At 56.7% G+C, this 19,579-nt stretch overlaps 6 protein-coding genes across 6 annotated transcripts; 4 read left to right on the forward strand and 2 right to left on the reverse strand.

Moving 5' to 3' along the window:
• Positions 1-1,434: 1,434 nt before the first annotated feature.
• On the forward strand, positions 1,435-2,251 carry GCG54_00010383 (uncharacterized protein; the record flags this gene model as incomplete). The annotated part of the gene is made up of 5 exons (XM_045410308.1): positions 1,435-1,443; positions 1,584-1,671; positions 1,726-1,791; positions 1,844-2,044; positions 2,100-2,251. 5 exons carry the CDS (start codon positions 1,435-1,437, stop codon positions 2,249-2,251), a joined length of 516 nt encoding a protein of 171 aa, XP_045270206.1.
• Positions 2,252-4,723: 2,472 nt separating this feature from the next.
• Positions 4,724-5,400, forward strand: GCG54_00010384 (uncharacterized protein; the record flags this gene model as incomplete). The annotated part of the gene is made up of 2 exons (XM_045410309.1): positions 4,724-5,012; positions 5,069-5,400. 2 exons carry the CDS (start codon positions 4,724-4,726, stop codon positions 5,398-5,400), a joined length of 621 nt encoding a protein of 206 aa, XP_045270207.1.
• A 946-nt stretch (positions 5,401-6,346) lies between these two features.
• On the reverse strand, positions 6,347-8,761 carry GCG54_00010385 (uncharacterized protein; the record flags this gene model as incomplete). Its single annotated transcript, XM_045410310.1, has 1 exon — positions 6,347-8,761. One exon carries the CDS (start codon positions 8,759-8,761, stop codon positions 6,347-6,349), a length of 2,415 nt encoding a protein of 804 aa, XP_045270208.1.
• Positions 8,762-12,044: 3,283 nt separating this feature from the next.
• On the forward strand, positions 12,045-13,044 carry GCG54_00010386 (uncharacterized protein; the record flags this gene model as incomplete). Its single annotated transcript, XM_045410311.1, has 2 exons — positions 12,045-12,517; positions 12,570-13,044. 2 exons carry the CDS (start codon positions 12,045-12,047, stop codon positions 13,042-13,044), a joined length of 948 nt encoding a protein of 315 aa, XP_045270209.1.
• Positions 13,045-13,285: 241 nt separating this feature from the next.
• GCG54_00010387 (uncharacterized protein) lies at positions 13,286-16,437 on the reverse strand (the record flags this gene model as incomplete). The annotated part of the gene is made up of 3 exons (XM_045410312.1): positions 13,286-13,821; positions 15,110-16,190; positions 16,249-16,437. 3 exons carry the CDS (start codon positions 16,435-16,437, stop codon positions 13,286-13,288), a joined length of 1,806 nt encoding a protein of 601 aa, XP_045270210.1.
• A 922-nt stretch (positions 16,438-17,359) lies between these two features.
• GCG54_00010388 (N-methyltransferase tcpN) lies at positions 17,360-18,336 on the forward strand (the record flags this gene model as incomplete). The annotated part of the gene is made up of 2 exons (XM_045410313.1): positions 17,360-17,973; positions 18,048-18,336. The coding sequence occupies 2 exons, from the start codon at positions 17,360-17,362 to the stop codon at positions 18,334-18,336; spliced, it is 903 nt and encodes a 300-aa protein (XP_045270211.1).
• Positions 18,337-19,579: the final 1,243 nt, after the last annotated feature.

Consider the following 19,579-nt stretch of genomic DNA (forward strand, 5'->3'; position numbering starts at 1 on the left):
CGACAGCTTCCACGTTCGGTGTTGGATCCCTGAGCTTGAGTGCACCCCTTACTGCGTCATCATCTGCTCAAACGACAATGACTAGTTCGGCAGCAGTCTCAGCTGGCTCTGCGTTCGGGATTTCATCAATTACTAGCCTTACACAAAGCACGGAGACAGTCAATGGTACCGGAAGTAGTAGTGACATTATTGCAGGGACGGGCAACTCTGATGCCTCTTCAAGAACATCGTCAACGGTAAGGTCGTCAAGCGAGGTACCCATAGCAAGTCCAACATCACTTTCCACAGCAAGTCCATCAACATATTCCGCCACGGGATCTTCCCAGACCGCTTCGTCAGCTGTAAGCTCGACGAGCGAAGCGAATGCGGGCACGAGTAGTGGTGCTTCCGGCTCTTCTTCAACTCCCACCAGCGCCAACGACTTTCTGTCTACAATCAGTACCCAGAGTGCGCCGTCCCTCAGCTCTGACGGCACAACAGCCAGCACCAGTACTGCTTCGTCCATGACGACTATCAGTGTCGTCTCGTCCACGACAAGCACTCAAAGTACATCCATCAGCACTAGCGGCATGTCGAGCAGCTCTGGAATCAGCACCACATCAACCCAGCTAAGTATTTTAACCTCTAGTTCCACCACCAGTATGTCCTTCTACCCAGGTAATTAGCCATTGTGTATTTCTAAGAAGTCCTAACACTTGCAACTCAAGCTTCTTCCCCTTCGTCAACTCCGATATTCGCTCGGAACGTCTGCCTCAAGGTGACAGTTCCAGGAATCCTACAGGGTGCCAAATTAACTCTTGGACCGAATCGCTTTAATCTCAAAAACAAGGATGACGCCACACCAGCTGCATTGTTCGACATCAACCTCACCTCCGGCCAGGTCTTTCAGAGTAACGGCGAAACAGTCGCTATATCTGCACCTTTCGAAGCCGATACGCGGCCTCTGAACGGGTTTACACCATCTCAAGTTCTCCGACTTTCATTAGCTCCTCTGATTTGCCAAACAAATCCTCCCACCCTCGTTATTGGTGAAACGCTTACCTGTTCAGCAACCGGCAACGATGGACAGAATGCCAACACATACACCAGGTTCTTCTACAACAGTAATGATAGCGAAGGGATTATTCGAATGGCGACCGCTAGCCGTGTTTTTAACCGCGTGAACACTGAGCTCCAACTGGCACCATACTCTGGCTCTGATTGTAATTGATTGCCGATTGAGTTGGGATTCCCGGATGGGAGAGTGAACAGTGAAGGCTTGCGGTTCACATAGTCACCTGCCTGTTTTTCAAATCAAATACATCTTGATACCTCAGGGTTCCAGCGTTCCCTACCGGAGTCTAGGTCTCAGTGATATTTGTACACTTCTGTTGTCTGATGTCCGGATCTTCTACACAGCATATGGCACTGTGCCACTGGGTTCAAAGGTTCATCATGGCAAATGTGTGTTGCCGAAAAGGTGCAACATACACTAATATAGATCATGAATTTTGAAGATCCCCAATTTAGACAGAATTGAGGAAAGAAAACAGGCTGGTATAAATCCAGCTTGAGACGACAAGTAGCACTCACCCCTTTCTGAGATCTCCGAAAGGCTCAACATTTCAGGGCCTATCCCGACGGAGCCCAGCAGCCAGAACAACGCCAGAGAGATCACTGATGTCCAGTCTCGTAAGTCAGATTCGCCGTATCAGATAGATGAGAGCAGCACTGAGAATCGAGCAGTTCCCGCCCGCGAGTACGCCGTCGAGGAGTCTGTCGGCACTACCATCCACTTCGACGACAACACCGGTAAGCTCAACCCTCTCCTTTTACACAGCAACGCCGCTAACACATCTGAAAGCCGTTGAGAAGCGCGACTCCGAGCTTGAGACCCGCGGCCTCACCCCCAACGCGCGCTTCAGCGCCAACTTCTACCCCAAGTTCCACACCGCCGCGCGCCCCTTTGCCCAGGCCATCACCATCGCTGGGCACGCCTACATCATGCAGGCCTGGGTTGACCTCCAGAATCGCATCAACATCATGGTCGATGCTGCTTTCCCAGGTATGCCCCCGTTCTAAATAGCTCGATTATGAACAGTTAAATAACCGTATGCCAGGTGTTCCTGCGCCCACTGCTGGCGTTTCGAACAAGCACGCAGCCTTTGCGGTCCTCCCTCACTTGTGGACGCTTGGAACGACTTACTTCGCCCAGGACACCGGCGGCGAGTTTGAGCCCGGCGATGCCTGGGCTTTCTTCTGGTACCCTTAAGCTGGTCGTACCTGCTGTGTGTGGATACCTGGAGGCAGCAGCTTAACATCCTCAGGTATCCGTAGCAACTTACACGATGGGTACGATGCACCTCAACACAAGATACCTTGGTCACATCTTGGGGCTCGTACATGTAAATGAGGGCTCTTGATAGGTAGTTTAGATTGATTCAAGAAAGCCGCTTGGGACAAGCATAGCTGTTGCACCTCACATATGGCAGCCTTACAAGTGACATCCAAAAGTGCAAAAGTAAAATGATATTTTACAGTCATAGTTCAGGCCTTCTCTGTGTAATAGCCAATGAATTCATCACGGAAACTTCTAAAGATCCATTTATCGAGGGGAAAGATATCACAGCCACATTCACAAGGCTGGAAAGTACGTCAAGCAGCGGTCAACTTACTAATAATAGTTCACAGTTTGAACCTACGATCTGGATCATGGACTGCAGGTCACATTGCGCGTACAACGAAAAGGCATCTAATGAGGCGATGACTAGCATCTTGGCGCGTTGCGTGGACTGGCGGGGGAGATCTGCAGACCTGCGGCACCACGATTGACGAATCTCACGACGCTTTTTGGGACTCGCAGAAGTTTCCACGCTTCTCTCAATCTCCACCAGATGACAAGATAAAAAACAAAATGTCGCAGCTTCTTCATTGCCTGCCGAAAGTCAATTCGCTGAGTGTTATTTGCAGTGGAATCCACATGTTGGTGCGAATTTCAGCGTGCCAAGACATAAAATGCATGCTGAAGGTCCTAAATTTAGCATCCGCACCTGCTGTCAAGCTTCACATCCCCAGTCCAGCTGAGGAGAGAGGCACAACAAAAAGGTCCGCCTGCCCGCCCCGCTGCGACGCTGTCTCCAGCCTCCCTAGGCTGTGGGTGATTTGGGGAGGGGCAACAGGAGAATCCAGTCAATTGCAACGCCTGGAAAGAACTCTCTCTACGCTGCAACAAGCCGGTGCGTTGATTTGCCAAAAGCCCCCGGGGGCAGGACGCGGTGTCGATCATCCGTTGGCCGGCGTCATCCGGTGGCACACGGTACAACCCCCGTTCCACAGGGAAGCACCCTACCCAAGTTTTCCGCAGCACAGCGAACGAGAGTCCAGAGAATGCTGGGGCTTGCTCCATCTCCGCGGCCATGCGCCAAGAGGACAGTGTGAAACATGGACAGCTCACAATTGAATCTTTTTCCCGGGCGGTGCGTGGCGGACACTGAGGCCGCTGTGAGATTGGGCCACAGCGAGAGAGATGCGTGTCCGCCGTGGCTCTGCTGGTCTTGGCGGGGATATGCCGGCGGCGAGTGGTTGTCGTCTCAAGTGATGGGCCGAACCTAAGTTTTTTGGGTTGGATGACAGGCGCAAAACATGTTTCTTCATGAAGGGTTACTGGAGCTGCTGGCTTCTGGTGATGGCGATGCGATTGTCGCGGACGCGTGTTCCTGCATCTGGGCAATTGCCGTCTACCACATAACAGCGAGGAAGGATTCTATTTTTTGACCATATTGTATCGTTGTAATAGAGAGTATGTAAAATGTCTTGGCGCCTCCTGTCAGCCCTCCGGGGTCCTGTCCGGCACCCAGCCGGCATTACCCAGCCATGAGCGCTCAGGTTCCGGTCATCTCCGCGAAAACAATGCTGCCGACTGTGGCACGCGACACATTCCCTCTTTGGGCCTCCGCAGAGTGCTGCGCTGTAAAGACGGGTGCCGCACTGTAGAAGACAGTATGCGTTCTCTACATACCGATCACTCTGTGTCAGTATGTCCATCGCTGCCGCAAGGGGACAGCAGGGGGTCCAGTGTATCGCATTAAGCTTTCCTGGGGATTCGGGGCTCTCGGGTGGGCAACAACAAGCTTGAAAAGAAACGCGAAATTCGGGGCATCCGCAACATGGCCCAGCAAGGTTGACGGGAACACATAGGTAGTGTTTATCTTAGGTAATTGTACTCTTTACTGAATATTAACACTCTTTACAGTGGGTTTCACTTTCACGCAGCGAGAACTATCGGTACAACAGAATCATTACCTAGTATACCACAGCCGGGATGCTGAGTCGTCGATTGAGGCTGGGGCATCTGTGAGCGTTTCTTGGCTTTGCTCATCGGAACTCCACTTTTGAATAGCTGCAATTTTGAGTGGGAGGGCGCTGGATGGGCCAAGATGGAGACCGTCGACGCCAAGAAACCAACCAAGACCCAAGCCTCCAAGTGACGATGAGCGGCGGTCGCTGCCCGAGACATTGCTCTGCCGCCTGTGTTGTTTGATTTTCTTCTTTCCCCCCTGTGTTTGTGTTTCGAGAAGGCTTCCTAGGAGAATTTGGATAAGGTTATATATCAAGCATCATCCCGCCCCTTGCTGGCTGATATTTTCTCATCATCATCAATCTCATAGTCTCAAGCAAGCCTCACTTACACACACCCGCACACCAAAGGTCTCATTCAGCACCACCAACAAAAAACACCGCCAACATGCACTTCTCCCACGTCGCTCTCTCCCTCGTCGCCGCCGCCTTCGTCCAGGCCGACCTCCAGCTCGACAGCGACGACATCCCCAGCCAGTGCCGCGCCGTCTGCAACCCCATCTACGAGCTCGGCCGCACCTGCGAGGTTGACGACGACCAGGTCACCGACGACCTGACCGAGAACCGCCTCGAGGCGCAGTGCGTCTGCACCAACTCCAGCATCAACGTCTCGTCCTACGCCGCCCTCTGTGCGAGCTGCATGGACCAGAACGTCACCGACCGCGACGACCTCGATGGTAAGTTACTTCTGTCTTTGAACGTTAGAGAGTGGCTGCTCACACGAACGCCACAGACATCAACGACATCCTGAGGACCTGCGGCTTCGCCAGCACGACGTACACCTCAACCGCGTCCTACGCTTCAACCACTCCCTCCGTCACGGCCACCCGGCCCACTGCTTCTTCGCAGCTGACTACCACCATCACGCCCGGCGCCGCCGGCGGCAGTGGATCCTCTCCCACATCGTCCGGCGGCGGCAGCGGCAGCGGAAACAGCAACAGCAACCCCACCACCACTAACGGCGGTTCCAGCAGCGCCACGCAGACCCCGAACGCCGCGGGCGTTGTCTCACCCAAGGGCCTGGGTCTGATTGGTGCCGCTGCCGTTGGCGCCCTGTTCTTGTAAATGGGGGGTTTCTCATGAGTAACTTGGTTTTCACGATGATATCTATTTGAAAGATTCTTTCTTTTTCCTGGGGGTTTAAGGTTGTGGCGCGATGATGATACCTCAGCACTTACTGTCGCTTCTGATGATTCTACATGGGGTCAGTGATTCACCGGGTGTTGTACTCCGGCTTACTGAGGAATAATAACGAAATTTTGAATCATTTCTTGAGTGTGTATCGGGTGAATAGATGTCTCTCTCGTGTGGTTTATCATCCGAGGTCTCGGTGCGGTCTTGGGCTGAGTCAATGCCGACATTTGATCCATCAATCATTCACCGAGCGGCAACCTTATGATCGATGTCTCGGTCCTCCTGCAGTGAATCGCGAATAGATCTAGAAAACAAAGAGTATATAAAAGAGGTCGTCATTTAGCAGTCGACCAAGTCATTCTCCATGTCGATAACGCCCAACTACAAACCACCACCTACAAAGCTCGTCAACTTTCTTTCTCTCATGCGCCCCAACCCCAGCGCCAATTTACTCCGTTCGCGAACACTCTCAGGCCGCGAAATCAACGACATGAAGTCTCAAGTAGGCACTACGCCCAAGCTTTGCGGCTGCTTCTGCGGGTGCACGGCCAAGGTCTTCTTTGGCGAGGATAAATGCAATGGGTGCGCCAGGGGATTCCACGACGATGGGAAAACGCCGCCTGGTGTACCGAAGGTTGAAAAATAAGGGCCACGAGGACGTCGAGGATAGTCGTTAGTTGTCACAAACACACTTCTGCAGCGTACAAGCATCGATCGTAACCCGCATTCCTCACATTCTTGGACGGTGACACCGCGGGATGAGACAAGTCAGATGCCAAAGTGAAGTTTTGTTCTATTTAAAAGTATAATGTTCGAAAAGTGGTATCTCTGCAAACACAAACTACAAATGAAAAACAGTAACAGTCCAACAAACGTCTCATTCGACCTCCCTCCATCTCTTCTCCAGCTTTTCAATAACAAGCGCCTTCGACCCAGAAACCAACCCAGCCGCAAGCGACGCAGGCTGCTGACCCGCACTCGAAAACACCCCCTTGATCGAGATATCGTGCACACTACCCGTCGGCGAGCCAGCAACATTCGACAACCGCCGTCTCCCGAGCGCCATCTGCGCCTCGTCGATTGCCTCCCGGATCACAGGCACCGTCTCGACATACACCTCCCTTCTCTTCCTCGACACCTTCAACAACTCCGCAGGATCCCCCTTGGCACACGCCTCCACGTAAAGCGCGCGCATGCGCGGCGAGTACATCTCGCACATCAAACTCACCGGCGCGGTCTCCCCCTTCAGCTGCATGCGCGGCGCAAGCGCGGTCCCGCGCGCGAACTCGTGGTAGCACGCCGGGCAGATGGTGCAGTCCTTCCAGCCGTACCAGCGCCGGTTCTGGGCGTCCTCGTCGCGCGGGCAGAGCGGCAGGCTTGCGAACTCGAGGGCGTACGTCTCGAGCGGGCGCGTGTCGGCGATGAAGAAGCCTTCGAGGAGTTTGGCGAGGTAGGCGGCGAAGCGCGGGGAGGCGTCCGGGTTGAGGGCGCAGAGGTGCGTCGTGCCCGGAGCGACGCCGCACGTGGGCACGAGGGAGGCGGCGAGGCCGAGGGGCTCCGCGACAGTGGCCACGCACGCGGCGCAGATGGAGAAGGACGGCGGGTGCGAGGGGAAGGTGTACCATGTCCCGTCACGGATGCCGGCCGGGGAGCAGAAGTCGGCGTGGACGGCGGTGTCGAGTGCTTTCCAGAAGATGGCGAAGTCGCGGGTCTCCTGGGCGCGGGACATGGCGATGCCGATGTTGAAGTGGCCGAGGGTGCAGTGGACCATGCTGCCGTAGCGGGAGGCGAGGTTGTCGCCGGCGGGCCGCCAGCGGTGCTCCTCGCCGGAGAGCAGGACGTGGTCGTGGTAGCAGGCGGCGCAGATGAGGACGCCCTTCATGTTGCCGGTGGAGGGGGTGAACCACTCGCGGGAGCCGACGGCGACCTTCTGGCGCTTGGCACAGGGGGTGATGGCCATGCGGGACGCGGCGGCGGTGGTGAAGCCCTTCCAGTCGTGGGCGTCTGCGGCCTTGGTCTTGTAGATGTTGCGGATGTAGGGGATGGCGAGGTCGCAGGCCCAGACGTCGGAGGCGGGCTGCGGCGAGGCGGGTTCGAAGTTTGCGGCGCAGCGGAAGGGCTGGATGTGGTCCTCGTAGCAGGCGCGGCAGACAACCATGTTGGGCACGGCGTTGTTCTTGGGGCGGAGCCACTTGGTGCCCTCGGAGCCGGGGACGCCGGCGGTGCCGCGGCAGTCGGGGACGGCGCTGCGGAGGCGGAGGTGGGCGGTGAGGTCGTCGATGCGGCCGGTGATGAGGGCCTGCTGGAGGAGGTGGTCCTTGACGCGGGGCTTGCTGAAGCGGCACGCGCGGGGCTTGTTGTCCTCGCAGAGCTTGCCGCGGAAGTCGTTCTCGAAGCGGGTGCCGAGCAGGTGGTCTTCGTAGCAGCGGGAGCAGATGGGGAAGTCGGGAGCGGCCGGGTGGGTATACCAAGTGGAGGGGAAGGTGACGGGGGTGTCGATGCAGGCGACGACGCCGCGGCCGCGCTTCCGGCTTGGGGGAGTGGCTCTGCGGGAGTTTGCGCGGGGACGGGTTGGCGAGGTGAGCGGTTCCTGGGGAGGGAGTGCGCGGGGAGTGAGGACGACTGGTTCCGGGGTTGGGTTGGTTGAGGGAGGGGTGAAGCAGGACGTGGTGCTGGCGGTGAAGTCGGGGGTGGAAACCTCCTCTCGGGGGGTGGACGGGACGGAGTAGATGGTGGAGAGCATGGGCGAGGGTGCGAAGCGGAGGTTTTGGAGGGTTTCTTCGAGGTTGTCGATATCGAAGTGGCCTGGACGCAGCTCTGTCTGGGACACGGTGGTCTGGCTCTTGGTCTTTGATGTGGTTGAGGTGGCAGAGGCGGAAGTAGACTTCTTCAGCTGGCTAGACGGGGCCGATGCAACGGCGCCCTTGGGAAAGTAGCTTGGTTCATCGGTCTGCGGCGGCGTCGGAGGCGGCGGAGGGAAGCTCGTCAACGCGTTCGGCCCCGGGCTGCGGAGGTTCGAGCGGTTGCCGTTGTTTCCTGCAGAAGACGTGTTCACCAATCCTCGCGGTGCTGGTGAGCCTCCTTTAGCGGAGGCCGGTGCCGGGCTCGGTGGTGGCGGAAAGCTGGTGTATCCGGGCGGGCTCGGGCGGTCGGTCCACTGTGGTGCCGGCGCCTGCAGCAGGCTCTTTGCAGGGCGGACGGGCTTCGGCGCGGCGAAGGTCGGCTCCGAGGGCGGGGCCTTCTTGTCGGCGCCCTTCGACGGGTGGGGCCGTGAGCTCCGGGTGGAGGACATGTTGCAGTGCAGCGCGGCTCAGACTCGCAGCAGTCGCAGATTCAGGTCGAGTAACACTTTGATTCCCTTCGCAACCCCACAACGGACTTCTTCTTTGGGAGCTGCAGAGTGACGATGGCTTCAAACACTTCTTCTTTTTCTGGATGGGTGGGTGGTGGTGCAGTGTGGGACGAGGTGAATGAAGACGGTAAGGACAGGCCGTTTAATCAATCAACAACAATAAAAGAAAACCGCCGGAAAAAATGCAATCCAATGCCAACACAACAACAAAGCAAGGAAAGGTCTTGCGGGAGTGCATGCAACCTCTATCCGCATCCGGGACGTCGGTCATGTTTAAAGGCAGGACGTCAATCCCCAAGGGATGCGCAGAAAGGCGAGCAGACTGGCCTCGAGCTGGCTTAATTGGTGCCCGATGGGCGGAATGCCGGGTCATCCGTGGAGACGATCCACACCACTTTACGCCCGACTTGCAGCGATCAGCCTGGAACCGGTGGCGGGCCGCGGGAAGGGAAGAGGGCAGCACGAACTTGATGGTCCTTTGCAGAGATGTTCCCTGGATGCGACGACACGAGTAAACGATGCACCCCCGTCCGTCCAGCTTCTCTCATTTCCCGTGGGAAAAAAGACCTGCTTGTTTCTCTTGGTTATGCCCGGCAGATGATGTTTTCCTTCTGGAAGGTTGTACCGTGTTTTGCGCGCCGCCCGCGTTGGCATGTTTCTTCCTTTCCTGCAGCCTGCCGTGGCCTGCGTCGGGGAATTCTTTTCTGCCCTCCGCTGCTGGCCTGGGCTTTTTTTTTTTCTCCTTCTCTCCCAATTGACAAGGGCTCTGGCCTTGGAATGCAATGCCAAATGAGCAGCGAACGGCTGCTTTGGGCTTTGACGGTTTGATTATCGGGCGCCAATACGGAAGGTGATGTTGTTGTTTTTCCTTGTTTTTTTCCTTCCCGTGTTCTAGCCTTGAGCAGGGCCAAATTTTGTCAAATTTCTCTCTCTCTTAGCTCGAACAGACACAGGCAGACAGCCCCGAGAACGCGGGAATCCCGCCACCAGGACTCAGGACAGCTCCAGGAACGTGTGGCAGGTTGGGCTCCTCATCTCTTTCGCGCACTTCGTTCGCAGGGACACCGTTGGGACGAAAAGTTGAGATGAACGTTCCCACTCACTGAGTCGTAAACTCGACGCGCTGGCCTGGTTTGACCATCTTTTCTTAGCCACAAACATAAACACCCACGCCGCAGCGTATCCGTAATTCCCTACCTCCCTCACTTAAAGAGCACTTGCACCCCAAAAACCTGCTCCTCCCATACCGAATCAATTGTTTGGTTCCTTGGTCGCCGCTCCTTTCTCACCTTACCCTGCCGCAGCCTGGATCAAGTGACTCGGCCAACCAATATCTGTGAGGCTCTTGCTTGCAACGCCACCCTTTCCAGCGCCCAGTGTGCGTTGCGTTGCGTTGCGTACGCGGTGGGCGCGGGATCTGTGTGCGACGTGTAGCGCTGCAGCCGTTGGTGGGAAGGCGGAAGCGATCGAAGCGCATCATTCACACTCACGCTTCCTCTCACTCACGTGCACACAGACACAGCAATCGCACAGTTGCAAGCCAAGGAGAACAGATGTTCGAGCTACTGGGGCCTGGACCGGATGCAGAGCAAGGCCCATCCCGTGCGATGACGGGAAAGGGAAATGGACTCGCCAATTCTTCGGGGGTCTGCATCCGTAAGAAGATTCTCCGCAAAGAAGGCCAGGATGAAGGGGGAGCAGATGGCAAAACCTCCGGCGCCAACAAACCCCCAAACCCTCGCCTGCGCGAAAGGGCGATTCCTTCGCGTCGCGCTCCAGCGTCACTTTCACTTCCTCGGGGGCGTCCCCCAAATCCAATGGCTGGGTGGCTTGCCGCACATGCGCCGTCGTTGTGTTGACTGCAACGGGCTGCTGCTCTAGTTCCTCAACCCTTGCGCTAAGACCCTTTTTTCGTCAGCGGGAGATGGGGCCTTTCTTATCGTGGAAAACATCCCGCCGAGCGTATCGTTCCAGGGGGAGTCTGCCTCTTCGGTAGCGAATTCGTTGGTTGGGTGGTTTTCGTTTGGTCGAGTGACATCGCATCTCCTCAGGTGAGCCGCGCTTGTTCAAGCCCAGATCTGTCTTGTCAGTTGAGGAGGGCGGGAAGAAATGGCAAAGAGACAATCAGATCTTCCATGTCTTGGGTCATCAGTGTCGATCACCGTTGAACATCAATTGGAGAAAGAAACATCCAACCAACTGTCTTTTTTTACTCCAACCGCTCCATCCTGAACAACAGCACAGCAAAACCAATCGAAGGATCCTCCACCCAGAGTTTCCCCTTCAGGCTTCCAAGAGTCGCATTGCTGATATGATCCCTGCGGAACCCCCCAACGCCGTTCCATGGTGCCGATTGCTTGGACGTGCCAAAGCGGCTTAGTCCGTCACATCATCCCCCAGGCGCGGGAAATTATCACAACAGGGGCACCACCACTTTCAGCGCTCTACGAGTCTTAAAACCCTCTGTTATGACACAAGAAGGGCCCCAGGGGACGAGGGGGGAGACGGCCACGCCAGGAAGAGAGTTCCGAACGAAGAAGGGATCATGGGTTGCGATTGAAACTCTCTCTCAGTGCTCCCTCTCTGTCCGAGTCGCTGTCCACTCTTTTCGTTTGCTTTACTGTGCTGCCTCCCACACCCCGCAATCCCATCCATTCATTCATTCCCCTTCCATTCGTTCACTCCTTCAGTCGTTCGTTTCCCATCACCGGCGTCACTCGTTTCGCTCCGGGGACTGGTTTTCTGAACGTTGACCGGGACAGCAGACTGTTGGTTTGTAAAGGAATCGCGGCAGAGTCCCAGCGAACGCGCGCAATCGCATTGCTGCGCCTGGCCCCAAACACCATCCATCCATCTGCCTCCCGCCCCCAAATTACGATTTCGCAAATACGATCGGCACTCGCTTGGTAGCACCGCGAACAACCACGTCGCACTCACACAACACACGCTCGCTCATTTCTCACAAAACAAACTGTTTTACACGCTCTGGTTAGGCATCAACGAAGAGACAGAGGCTTAACGAAGAAAGGAAGGAGGGATTGCTTTCCGTGTATCCCGGGAGGACCGAGATGATGGTGGCGCTGGAACGTTTGGCATAGCGAAAGAAGAAACCCAAGATTTCCCAGCCAGCTGGGACGCCAGCAAACACACGCCCAAAAAGAGTTTGAAGGATTTGACGATTGCTGCCCAAGTGCTGGAACAGAATCAACCAACAAAAGAAAAGATGAACGGGTTCAATTTCCCTCCGCCGCCCGACGAGCCCGTCCCCGTCGTCCCCCGCGACATCAAGGCCAAGCGCATCGTCCCGTCGCCCCGCAAGGCGCCCACCGTCCGGAGCGGCAAGGGCTCCATCTTCGGCAAGGCCTCGATCCCCTCCGTGTACTGGGCCGGCGACGACCCGACGCCGGGAGGCGACAACGAGGAGTACACCTTCTACCGCGAGGGCACCCCGCCGCCGAGCGAGAAGGGCGGTGGTGGCCGCCAGCGCGGGCTGAGCCTGTACGACCAGGAGAGGCGGGCGGCGCGCGGGCAGGATAGGAGAAGCCGCAAGTGCTGCGGGCTGAGGATGTGGGTTTTCTGGCTGCTTGTGTGCCTGATTATCCTCGTGGTGCTCGGTGTGGGTGTTGGAGTCGGTGTTGGCGTGGGGTTGGGGGCGTCGAAGGCTAATCAGTCGGATGAAAGCGCGGCGCGGACGAGGTATGATCTTTCCGGATGAATGATGAAGATGAATGTACTGACTGTGTATTAGTTCCGCGACACCTACACCAACGACTGGCGTTGCCGCCGCGTCCCCGACGACACCTCTGTCTAGCCCAACAGCATCATCTCCATCAGCCGCGTCAAGCGTATCAACGACGCCCGCCACTTCAACCAAGACGTCCTCCACGACATCGTCATCACCAACCGCAACCTCCGGCCCCAACGCCCTCTGCCCCGATGCCGCCAACACGTTCTACAGCCCCGTCGGCTCGGACAAGCGGTTCCTGCGGGTCTGCGGCGTCGACTACTCGGGCGACAACGAGGCCATCGACATGTCCAACATGCTGGCCAGCAGCATGGGCGAGTGCATGGACATCTGCTCCAAGACGGCGCAGTGCACCGGCGCCGGCTGGGGGAACGTCACGACGGGCGAGGGCACGACGGAGCTGAGGTGTTGGTTGAAGCGGAATTTGCAGAGTTCGCACAGCGCGAAGGAAGGGTGGAATTTTGCCATCTTGCAGTGAGGGCGGAAGAGGTGTTCTTGTAGATATTTGGAAATAATGATAATGTGTTGGCCTTGTCAGGCTGACTTTGATACCATCACTAAACATCACACTTTCGTTGGCGATGTAAACGGGACAACAGTTAATCAGAAACAAGTAGGTGTATTAAGACTGTGTGACCTATTCATAACGCCAGTGCTGGTATAATGTCGCCCATGCCCATTTCCATCATGTATCCATACCTAGCCCTCAATCTCGCCTCTTAGTTGATAGCAGCAACAACAAAGCCAGCCACCGCAGCAGCAGCCATAACAGCTCCCGTCTCCCTCGGACCGGCCGCATTACCAGACCGTCCGCCTCCATTTCCATTACCATTACCAAGTCCGCCTCCACTGCCGCCGCCAGGGTTGACCGGCCCGGCGCTGGTAATCTCCGCAACAAGCGAGCTGCACTGGCCCGTCCCCAGCGGCAACACGGTCGCGACGCCCTGGACGTCGCTGCAGGCCTGCCAGACGGCGCGGAAGTCGCTCATGTGCGCGTCCTTCCACGAGGTGAAGGACTTGGCGTAGGTCGAGTAGGCGGAACCGATGGAGCCCGTGATGGTCGGATCGGAACAGGGGTCCGTCACGGAGGCCGACAAGGCGAGGTAGTTGGCGACGTCGACGGGAAGGGTGGGGGCCGCGTCGGTGATGCGCGGGAGGACGGCCGTGGCGACGGAGTTGCAGGAGGCCAGGTCGCGGCGGACGGGGGAGCCGATGTGCTCGGCGTTGGGGGCGGTCATGATCTCCAGCGAGGCGGCTGACGCGCCCGCGGCGGCGAAGAGGAATGAGTAGCGCATTGTGGGTGTTTGGAGAGGGGGGAGATTGAGTATGATGTGGTGTGGTTTGGCTTGTGTGAGATGAGGATCTCTTGTATTGATGGAGGAGCGGAGATGATGACAGGGGCAGTCGGACAGGTCGAGGCTGGCTTATTATGTCCCGGGCGGGTGTCCTGCGCAAGCACGGGTGAAGGCGTTGATGACGACGGTTCGCTCGATGATGGAGGAGTGCGTCCTCAGTGCGGCGAGGTCTGAGAGTGCAGAATGCAGCATGCACCCGTGATGTTGGGACCTCGGGAGTTTTCTCACCATCCTATGTCGAGGCGAGAAACATGGGTGCCAAACAAGCTCGTGGGCTTACATCGTGGGGCGAGCTCCATGTTTCTCGTTTGTCTTCCCCCGGCTTGCCGCCCCCTGGCTTCGCTTAATGTGGCTGCCTAAGAAGCCCGCATGATGATGTTCCAGATGGTGAAGAGAATCATACTGCTATTCCTCTTGAATTGTTCATGGCGGTGGCTCAACAGCGGTTGGCATCGTTTCAAAACCACCTCACTCAAATCACCCGCAGAGCTAGTCGAGATCTCACGGGAGAGCGCCCCGTTGGCTCAGCCACCGCTATGCCGAGAGCGTGATGATGGGGGTACTAGCGGCAAAGGCTAAGAGAGCAAACTGACTGACTGAGCCTGTTCATTGGGCTCCCGCAAATGTCTTGCGTTAGGGGGAAAGGGGTTCAGACACTCCCGCATGTCAACGGGCCAAGGACAGCTCAAATGGCAGCAATCCGAGCCCTGTAGGAGCGGCTTGACAGGCCCTCTCATGGCGTTGGGCTACCGATCATTGGCAGATCCAGGACATCGTTGGCGAATGTCTGTGGCCGCGGACCTTTCCTTTTGACGATGCATGCATGAGGGTCTTTGATGGCGGTCGATGTGTCAAATGTTTCGATAGGACCGTCAGCTCGGGAAGAGGAAACCCATTCTTCTTCTTTTGCGTCTTTCGTCATCATCCCTGCAAGAGAAGGGGACTCGCGATGAACCCAACCGCGCCTTGCGCCGCACTCGCATTGTTGAGCGAAGCACATGCTTCCATGTCGCCCAACTCAAAACCGCCTTCTCATCCGATGTTCGGCTTAAATGTGCAATGCCCTTTCCATTTCTTTCCTGGTATCTTGAAAGTTTTTGCACCCGAAATCGCTTTTCATCATACGTCATTCTTGCTGCCCCCCATCCAAACAACCCGTGCCCCCATGTCAAAGTCCGTCCGACGCACCAAGCTCGTCCAGCTCTTTCGACCGCCGTTCCCTGTCCGCCACCGAGTGTCGCGCGTACGACTCAAACAGCCCCATGAAGGGGATGATCAGCAGGAAGATGGGCACCAGCTGGCTGAACATCAGGCTGTTCTCCTCGTCCTTCTCGTCCTGCTCCATCTCCGAGTGCCCGATACGCCGGTCGTCGACCACGGCCTGGATCCCGAAGCTGAAGTACGCCATCAACCCGACGATGGTCTCGACCTCGGACGCGAAGAAGTACCACACCCCGCGGAACGCCGCCTTGCACCACCGCCACGCCGTGTTCTCCGTCCATCGCACGGCAAATACCGCCTCGGGCTGCAGCACGTTGAATTGCTGGGTCTGTTTGTCGATGAGTCGGCTCCGCACGTGGTCCATCCAGAATATCCGCCCCGTGCGCGAGCTCATGAAGATCCTGACGCCGTAGAAGTACCCCATCATCACCATGTTGACGATCATGAGGCTGGCCGGGTCGCCGCCCTTGGGTAGCCCGAGCGAGCACTTCATGGGACAGCGGAACTGGCCGGGCTCGTATATCTCGGCGTACCCGCCGACGTACAGCGCGTAGAGCAGCAGCACGACCGTGGTCGCCATGAAGAAGATCCGTAACGCCCTTGCCATCCGCCGCGGCAGGACCATGTTCTGCTCGTTGTAGCGCTCCGGGTGCGTGCGCTTGACGCTGTCGCGCATGCTCGTGATGACGAGCAGCGAGAAGAGGTGCGTGTTCGAGCAGAACCACGCGAGGTCGGTGACGATCATGAAGTGGTACGTGGATATCGTCCCCTCGAAGAGCTGCTTCATCCCCGCGACGAGGATGGCCATGCCGGTGACGAGCTGCAGGTCGCTCAGCGTGTTGACGAGATCGTACGCGACGAGGGCTTGCAGGTCGGGGTTCATGTGTAGCCGGTGCATGAGATTTCGCGCGGGGGCGGAGACGTGTTTTCGGAAGAAGCGGTCGAGCGGGTTCATGGTCTGGCGCTCCTCGTTCGTGCGGCCTATTACGAGGCAGAATATTGTTGTGAGGAGGGTCACGAAGGCTGTGAAGACGAAGGCGAAGATGACCTGGTGCGCGATGGGGGTTAGTGGAGAAAAGATAATTGTAAAGGAGTTGATGGCTTACACCCCGACCGGCGATGTCTGGCTCAGCAGTCATCCGCGGACAACTGCAGAAGCCAAAGTAGCTGCAGTCGAAGTCATTGGCGTCGATGTTGTAGGTGACGTTGTCTCCCTGGTTGACGCAGTCGATCAGGGCCTGAGGGTAGGCGTAGTTCTTGGCCCGTGAGAATGCATGTTCTCCGACGATGGGCATGGTGAATTTCTGATGAATCCCTCAATGCCGAACAATTCGCTTCGTGTAAACATTCGATGGGAAGCTGAAGGTCAACATGGCTACGTTGGATGAGATAAGGGGCCCCTGTATTTATTCGAGCAGGTCATTATCGCTCCATAAGCTGTTCTGGAACCAGAGACATATCTCAAAGAACTCGATCGGGGGCCGAATCTGGCATGGAGCCGGCTTCGGAATGTTTTGCCCAAGCCACCGCCAACCTCATTTCGAGCTTGACGACACAAAGAAACAGCTTCCCGCAACTCATGCCACATGATTCGCCCATTTGAAATATCAACTGGCTTAGGTCCTTGGCAGACGATGACAGTCCCGCCGTTTTCACGAGAACCCAAACACCATCCACGTGAAAGTCTCCAAGTCACATCAAGCTCCGGCTGACTTCCGGGCCCATCAAGCTCCGGTCGTCTTCCGGACCCCACCGGGCCGCTTTAGACCGCGCCGACCGGGCGCCCACGCTCCGGAACCCCACCTTGGCTCCGGACGTTTCCCGCGTCGCGCAACTCAATCAGAATCAGAGTTCACAGCCCGCCAGACTGTCGGATCCGTCGGGTCCACGAGCCATATGAAGCGAGTTTGAGCTGAACTCTCCTAAATCTAGATCCCATCTTCGCGGACAGCTCCCGCCAATGGTGGGCTTGGGGAGAAAATGCCGAAAGGCAAAGGGGCTGTTGAAGCTCGGGGGTGATAATTGATCCTGCATAAGATTGGGCGAAGCTTCATGAGCTTTCAACTCAATCTCGCCGACATATGACAGCTTCGGGGCGAGGCCGGCAGAGTGAGTGATTATAAGTTCAGTCTAAAGGCAGACTTACTCCTCAGGCGACAATGCCATTCGTCCGTAGACACAAATTACCAATTACACAGAAACAAAACCAAAGCAAATATGGCCGCCGTTTCCCGCCCACACTTCGACTCCGGCCTCAAACGCTGGAACCCCGACGACGACAGCATCTACGTCCTCAACCGCGGCGATGTCGCCACAGAGCGCGCGCGCCTCGAGTACAACCACCACAAGGTATGGCTGCCTCTCTGTGGCGGCCTCTGCCCGCCCCAAATCCTCGCGCACCTGCGCCAGCTCCCGGCGCCGCGGGTCGCCGAGCTCGCGACCGGCACGGGCATCTGGCTGCGCGACATGGCGGCGCAGCTGCCCTCGACGGCGGAGCTGCGCGGCATCGACATGGACACGACCAAGTTCCCACCCGCGTCGGAGCTGCCGAAGAACATGGAGATGATGCAGTACAACGCGCTCAAGCCGTTTCCGCAGGAGATGCACGGGACGTTTGATATGGTGCACGTGAGGCTGATATCGCTGGGGATGAAGAAGGATGACTGGGCGGTTGTGGCGCGGCATTTGTATGCGTTACTGAGGCCGGGTGGGTATTTGCATTGGGAGGAGGTGGGGGATGGTGTGTGGAAGGTAATTCCGCCCAGCAAGGCTTTTGATGAGTGGATGAGGATCGCGACATTGTGGTCCATGAAGGTCGGACGAGATCCTTTGTAAGTTGTCCTCTGAACAACTCCCCTGGCTCTGGGATGTCAGGATTCTGTCGGTTTCACTAATTATGGTGCAGCATGCCCGCCCGGCTACCACTCGTCGTCCAAGACGCAGGGTTCGTGGACGTGGACGAGAAGATATTCAACTCCTTCGGCACCAGGGACATGCTGCGCGAGCCAATGCTCAAGATCTCCAAAGAGCTGGTCCGGCCGGTGATGGTGTGCGTGCTCGAGGACGGCGGACTGGAGACGATGCAGTCTGAGAAGGATATTGATAGGCTGCAAGAGGAGATCAGGCGTGATGTGGAGGAAAACGGGGTCAAGTTTGGGTTTTACTACAGTTGGGTCTGGGCGCGGCATCCCTGAACCAGATCATGGACAGAGATGCCGGTGCATGTCAGCTTGACACTACGGCCTTGGTCGAGATGATGCGGGGAGATGTAGCTTGCAAACACGATTCTAGAACTCTTGCGAGCGTATGTGCTGCAGCATCTCATCCACCCACGGGGGCTGTGTAGATGTGCCATCTAATTGAAGGGCTCCCTGAGTGGAGCGTGACAAGAATGGCCCCAAGATATCAGATGCTCTCTGTCACGTAGAGCTATCTAGAACGTAGAAATTATCCACAGCTCAAGCCGGCGTTTCGTTCTCGCCTGGGTCCCTCGCGATCGCCTACCCCGCGGGGGATGGTTCAGCGGATGTGGGGACCGTGGGGTTGATGACGGCAACAATGTGGTCCCATGTGGATGCTGACGAAGAAGACTTTACCCTGCGCCGTCACCGCCGGTCTCGACTTGGCGATGTATCAGTGCGCGCCGTCATCTGATGTTGAAGGTGAGATGGTCCAGTCGCGGATGGCGCGGTGTTTCGTTCGGGGAAATGGATCGCGGGGTGGTCCCTGGCGGACAGATGGGGTGAACAGAGGAGCTGTTCGAATACGTTGTTAGCTTCGATTGTGATACAGGGGATGCGGGGACGTAGAACAGCAGGTCGTGAAGTCGAAGAATCCAGCGAACGGCTATCAAGGCGAAACCAAGGGTCCATGACCCTAGTCAAGAAAGCGCAGGGCTCATGCCAGAAGCCAGAGGTCAAAACGTAACATGAATTGTTCGACGGCTTCTGCAGCGACATCTCGACACAGTTTCGTGCTCTTCATGTGGAACTTCGTCGACTCCTGGCGAGTGGAGATGACTTCCTCGACGTTACAATGGAGTGGCGAGCACCTCCAAGATGCGTGGGCTTCGATCATTGACGGCGTGATTAACATCTGTGCAACGGAGCAAACATGAGAGTGGCATAATTGATGGGCCGTCTCGTGACAACACTCATTTCGCATCACGATGGAGGACCAACGAAGAAAATCGAGTTGATGATTCAAGTCAATTGATCTGTTCTGCTTCGAAATATCCTCCCCACCCGCAGTCTGGCTGTACGCTGCCTGCCCATGAACAAAATGGTCCTGTGAATGGTCATGTCAGTTTGTGTTCGACATGAGTGCGACAATTCATTCAAATGAGAGTTGAGGCCAGGTGTCAGGCTCTAGGTTTTGATCTCAAAGATCCAGATGTAGGCTGGATCTCGACGTCTAATTAAATTTGAGAAAACATCA

This window comes from Colletotrichum gloeosporioides (genome assembly GCF_011800055.1).
Source record: "Colletotrichum gloeosporioides strain Lc1 chromosome Unknown consensus_8, whole genome shotgun sequence".
NCBI lineage: Eukaryota > Fungi > Ascomycota > Sordariomycetes > Glomerellales > Glomerellaceae > Colletotrichum > Colletotrichum gloeosporioides.